This window comes from Microcaecilia unicolor, chromosome 7, assembly GCF_901765095.1.
Source record: "Microcaecilia unicolor chromosome 7, aMicUni1.1, whole genome shotgun sequence".
NCBI lineage: Eukaryota > Metazoa > Chordata > Amphibia > Gymnophiona > Siphonopidae > Microcaecilia > Microcaecilia unicolor.
Window position 1 is genome coordinate 52,757,191 of NC_044037.1, and position 6,308 is coordinate 52,763,498.

Sequence of the window (6,308 nt, forward strand, 5' to 3'; positions counted from 1 at the left end):
TATAGTTTTAAGCCACATCGAACTTTACGACTAATTTGGGATAGAAATGGGAAATAATGTAATGTAATAATGTATCAGGTATATGTTCTGACACATATCTGTGTATGTGAGCTATTTTGGGATTGCCAAGAGTGCTTACTGGGGTGAACAAAAAAAATGAGGGATTAAAGGAGCAACCTCTCCTACTGAATAAATTGAGAACTCTTATAGAACATAGATGACCCTGGGAGCAAGTGCAAGTCCCCATGTTGAACTTAGGGCACATAAATATGCATTCCCCTTTTGAAATGGAGAATGCATGTGCATCCTTTCACCCCATCCTAGACCCACCCAGAACATTCCCAAACCACTCCTTCCAGACTTCAGAGTGTATATCCCAGCTTTCTAAGCTCTGGATTTGGACATGTATGTGATATTCACATCTAAATGTCAGTTTATTCATATCCAGTTCACGAATAGGGCTTCTAAAGTAATCATCTTAGTGTACTCTCAAACGAAAAAGTATAGGGAAGAAAGGGAGGTGGACCTCAAATGATTCTCAAAAGACTGTGCTCATGAGGGGTTAGCTAAACAAAAGTAGACAAAGCAACTGGATCAAATGGGATATATCTGAAGGCACTATGGGAACTCAATTCCACTTATCTGATGTTTTTAATACCTCAGAGTCAGGGTAGTAAACGCTATTCTATAAGGGCATGCATAATTGCTATAGATCGTAAATGCAGTGAAGCATACATGGAAGTGGAGCATGGGTGGACATGGGTGTATCTCCCAGTTGCATGTGCAGCTTATAGAATATTATAAGTAATTGTGCCCTTGCTGCATTTAGGTGCACTCACTCACTCACTTCAGCTCTAAGGCTGATGTAACCGTGGATGCATAAATGTAAGGCATGAAAATGGGCACTTATGCTAATATTCTATAATGAACTTTGGGCATTATAGAATGTGCACTTCCCACATGACATGAGGGTGCCTATGATGAGGCACCCACTTTAGAACTGCCATCTAAGTTTGTACCTGAGGCAATAGAAGGTTAAGTGACTTGCCCAAGATCACAAGGAACAGCAATGGGATTTGAACTGGGCTTCCCTGGTTGTCAGCCCAACCCAGACCTCTATACACACGCACCCATTAGTGTTACTGAAGATTTGTTTAGTGTGCAGGCTAAGGCCTTATTGAAGTCTCTCTCTCACGCACATACACACAAACATACCCCGACCTTGCCTTTTACTTTCCCTATACTGTCATATTTGTTTCTTTGGATTCCCCCTTCCTTGTGCACATTCTTTTCTCATTCTGGTGCTTTCCTAACTCCCCTCCCCCTTCTCTTCCTGTTTCCTGCCCTCCTTGTGCTCTACTCATCTCCTCCAGTGGATTGAATGGATAATAAAAGGGAGCCAAACACACCCATTCCTGCCAGGCAGTCAGAAAGGAGGAAGAAGAGGACTGCTTTGAGCTTCCCTTCAAAACTTATGGGCATCCCTCTAGAGGAGTCATATTCTCTAGCATATGAATCACTGGTTAAGGTCATGCTGGTGCTGCACAACTAATGAATACCCTTTTTATGATATCTGTGATTCAGTAAGCCCCAAGCATTTCTTGCTATTTTGTTACAGGGCCAAAATGAATTGGGTTGCATTAGGATGTCAGTGCTTAAGAGGAAAAAGTTTCCTGTTTACTCATTTCCCAACTTTCACAGGTCAGCACGAATGCAGCATACAATTTTACATCTGTACTGCACTTTTTAAATTCCAAAGTTATATAGTGGAGCAACAAAATGTTAAAAAGAAAGAAAGAGGGGTAGCTTTTTGGTGATAACAATACGTACCATGTGTATCCCTTCTGTATTGACCTGCGGTAGAAGACTGGATTTTCTAGAGAGAAGTTAAGGGCTGCTGTGACATGCTAAATGATTGTAAACGTTTTGCAGAACTTACTGTATTTGTTTTGTTTTTCCTTAGGATAAAGGCTCATCTCTTAGTGCATTTGGAGATGCAACAACGGCATTCTTCAATCTTTTATGACTGGAGCATCTTTCTTGTCAAAGCCAGCGTGTTCACTCTGTTACTTTATGGATGCTGCTGAGCTCAACTTTGCAGGATTCCACCCCAAGACTGGCACAGATCTGGCATGGAAAACCACAGCGAAAACGTGAGCTGCCTCATCGATGACTCCTTTAAGTACAACCTGTACGGCATAGTTTACAGTGTGGTCTTTATCCTGGGTCTGATTACAAACTGTGCATCCCTATTTGTCTTCTGCTTCAGGATGAAAATGAGAAACGAAACAGCCATTTTCATGACAAATCTTGCCGTCTCTGACCTACTTTTTGTGTTTACTCTGCCCTTCAAAATTTTTTATAACTTCAACAGGCACTGGCCTTTTGGAGACCCTCTCTGCAAGATTTCTGGTACGGCGTTTCTGACAAACATATATGGGAGCATGTTGTTCCTTACATGCATCAGCGTTGACCGGTTTCTTGCTATTGTCTATCCATTTAGATCTCGAACCATAAGGACACGAAGAAATTCTGCTGTGGTGTGCATAGGAGTCTGGATCTTAGTGCTGAGTGGAGGAATTTTAGCATCTTTGTTTTCTACCACCAACATCTCTAACACGAGTACGACGTGTTTTGAGGGTTTCTCCAAAACCACTTGGAAAACATATTTGTCAAAGATCACTATATTCATTGAAGTGGTTGGATTTTTGATTCCATTATTACTTAACCTTACTTGTTCCTCCATGGTTCTGAGAACACTCCGGAAGCCTGAAACCCTGTGCCAGATTGGAACAAACAAAGAAAAAGTACTGAAGATGATTGTTGTTCATGTTCTTATTTTCATAGTTTGCTTTGTGCCATACAATTCCATTCTCTTCTTGTATGCTCTAGTGCGATCCCAGGCCATAGCAAATTGTTCTGTGGAGTGGTTTGCTAGGACTTTGTATCCCATCACTCTGTGCATTGCAACACTGAACTGCTGTTTAGACCCTTTTGTCTATTACTTTACCTCAGAATCTTTTCAGAAGTCTTTTAACATAAATGCCCACCTCAAAATGGATTCCCTTTTCAAAATGGATGCACCATTAACAGTGAAGAATACCCTGCCCACAATACAGGATGAGCTAAGTGAGCAGACGGTTACAAATGGCAGAGATCTTATGTCTGAATCCCACTTTTAGTGCAGCCAGTAACCCTCACTTAGCACTCATGTATTGTTTCCCAAAATAAAGATGATAAATTGGGTTTGATGCATCTAGAACAGAAATGCATAACTAGGCCATGAAGTTATAAATCTAACTGATGCATCAGAAAATATTGCAACATTGGGTGATTTTTATTTATTTATTTTTTTATTAAATTGCTGGACCAGAAATTTGTAGACAATCTAGTTTAATATCTCTAGAAAAACTGATAGAGGCTGTGAAAGATTTCCCATCTTCGGACAGTCCAAATGTAATAAAGGGTTCATAATGCCATAATTTTTTTTCTGTAGTTTAGTGTATATCTTCCAAACTGGATGAAATATAATTAAGTCTGAGAATGGATCCATATATTACCTAAACACAGGAAGGATTTGTTTACTGTTAAAAGAGGGAAATAGTGAATAGTGAGCTGAAAAGCTGTTGAGATATGTCTATGACATTGATTAGGTTCAAGTAAACTCCTTTCACACTTGCAACACTACAGTGACAGTAGAAGGCAGATGAAAGTGCCTGAACACACTGCAGTTGTACAGAGTGCTGAATGCACAGACTGAGCAATGTTTTTAGAGCAGATCTCGTCCACATGCACCAGACCACTAGAGTTTGGCTTGTAAGGAAGTCTAGAAAAACAAGACCCTGTCAACTATATTGTTCGATGATTTTGTTTCTTAAGGAAGTTGCAATTAAAGTAGAAGGCAGTTAAAGATAATAACCTCTATCTGAGATGCACTAGCTTGAGTTACCTCTCTATGGTAACTGATTTTTACTGTAGCTTTAGATTTCTGTAAAGACAGAGGAACAATCCCTACAATTAATGGCTTAAATTTTTCCTTTTTACCTTGTTGTATCAAGGTACAATATTATCACAGTATGACAGAGACGAGGACATTTGAATCAGTCAAATAGGTGTCTAAGAATGAAGGCAGACATTTTGTTATGCTTTCTATTTTTTTTTCAAAATCATTCCACACGTATAATTAATGAGAGGAGTTTTTTTCCATTCCCTTGGTTTCGTAGCATAAAGTATTCTGTTCAAAGTGTTAAGAATATTATTTTCATGCTTCTGTCATTTTTTTAAGATGGGTAGAGTAATTTTCCAAGGCATCTCTTCACTAAAACAAGGTTTGATGTGCGGAAGTGTGCTTCTGCAGGTATAATTATGCACAAACCCCCCAATGCCTTAACTTGTGCGCACTAATTTGCCGATAATTGGTACTTAACCAATTAGCAGCACTAATTGGCTTTAAGTAGAATGCACATTCACAACGTTCTAGGCATATTCTATAACATGATGCGTGTAAATTCTAATGTGCGCAGTTGAAAAGGGGCATGGCCATGGGCATGGAATGAGCGGGTTGTGGACATTTAAAAAAAAACTATGCGCACTATTATGGAATACACCTGGTCTGTGCCTAACTTAGGCACAGGTATTTAGGCCTGGTTTTAGTTGCAAGAATGGCTCATGAGCATATTATATAAACTACGTCTAACTTTAGGTGTAGTTTATAGAATCATGCTAACCATGTGACTTTTTGCACTGATTTTTAAGGCATCATTTATAGAATTTGGCCCAAAACCATTATGAACATAACTATACCCATGTATTGGGGAAGTGTTCCTGAGGGCAGGGTTGGGATGCAGAACTCACTTACGTGCATACTTCTTGATTTCCAAAACTTTTTGCTTAAGCTTTCAGGAAAAAAAGTACCTGTGAAAATAGCAAGTATAGATTTGTGTGTACACTTCCTGGCTTTATTTTCAGAGGGAAATGTTTCCCTTTGAAAATCAGTGCAAGCACATTCTTTGAAAGCTGCATCCACGAGGAATGACCCGAGCCACATTGTAAATAATATTTGTGCTATTTTCCTGGCTTTATGTTTAGAGGGAAATGTTTCCCTTTGAAAATCAATTCAAGCACATTCTTTGAAAGTTGCATCCACGAGGAATGACCCGAGCCACATTGTAAATAATATTTGTGCTATTTTCCTGGCTTTATGTTTAGAGGGAAATGTTTCCCTTTGAAAATCAATTCAAGCACATTCTTTGAAAGTTGCATCCATGAGGAACAACCTGACAGGAGCCACATTGTAAATAATATTTGTGTTATTTGCCTACTTGTTTGTTATCTATCACTTTTTTCTCATCACACTGTATCATCATGTATGGAAAAATCTGACACTGGAAGGGGGAAGAGAAGTACAGCAGAGCATAGAGCCACAAGGTACCAGTGGCTGGACTTGCACTCTTCTGCTATCAGAGACAGAACTGGAGTTAGCGTCTCACTTTTTTCTCTAAGTTTCAAAATTCTGCTTTCCTGTTTGGCAATTTATAACTGGGCGCCCTCATTTATGCGCCTTTTGCGTGTGTTAATCTACAGAATACTAATACTTACGCACGTGAATGTACACTTACCTGTGAAAGTGTTAACACGGCACCTAAACACTACTCTGTAACTGTTAATGTAAGTAGTATAACGTGTAAGTTCAAGGGGGTGTACACATGGATGGGCAGGGCTGCCACTTATTTACATAACTTACAGAATGCTGTAAGTTACGCGTGTCCCTGCTGCTTTTAGGTGCTGTCCATTATGCCTCTTGTATGGCTGGAATAACTGCAGGCACATACTTGTAAAGCACATCGATACTGGGTTACACTAGTTTTCTATAATGGAATCTGGGCACCCAGATGTCATTATAGAATAGGCACTGATCACGCATTCTCATGGTGCCTTAATGGAGGCTCCCAGTTACTGACTTGCCTCATCAATGTACAGTTGGCATTTCTATTAGAGGTACATATATTAATAGATAAGGTTATCTACACATTCACATATATATATCTATATCTACTCTATATGTGAGTGTATGTATGTATATATATATATATAGTATCAAAAATACGCTGGAAACTCACTCGCAAACTATAGCCACAATCCAAAAAAAAAACAAAATGAGAAAAGGTGTTCTCTGTGGCAACCACTTATTTTTGTATTATATAAAAATGTTGGGGGGAAAGACCTCTGACACCTGTGACACTTCCTGCGCTGCTGTGTTAATCAGTTACAGCATCTTAATCACAGTGGCTGGCCGTCGACATAGAGTT

The 6,308-nt window shown here is 39.3% G+C and overlaps 1 protein-coding gene across 4 annotated transcripts in view; it reads left to right on the forward strand.

Annotated features, from left to right (window-relative positions):
* LPAR4 (lysophosphatidic acid receptor 4) overlaps positions 1 to 4,542 on the forward strand; it is an 82,602-nt gene extending 78,060 nt beyond the window's left edge. For all 4 annotated transcript variants that reach the window (XM_030210156.1, XM_030210154.1, XM_030210157.1 and 1 more), the window contains exon 2: positions 1,964 to 4,542. In XM_030210156.1, coding sequence (XP_030066016.1) covers positions 2,133 to 3,182 — 1,050 coding nt within the window. In that variant the 5' untranslated portion in view covers positions 1,964 to 2,132 and the 3' untranslated portion in view covers positions 3,183 to 4,542. The remainder of the gene's footprint in view (positions 1 to 1,963) is intronic.
* Positions 4,543 to 6,308: the final 1,766 nt, after the last annotated feature.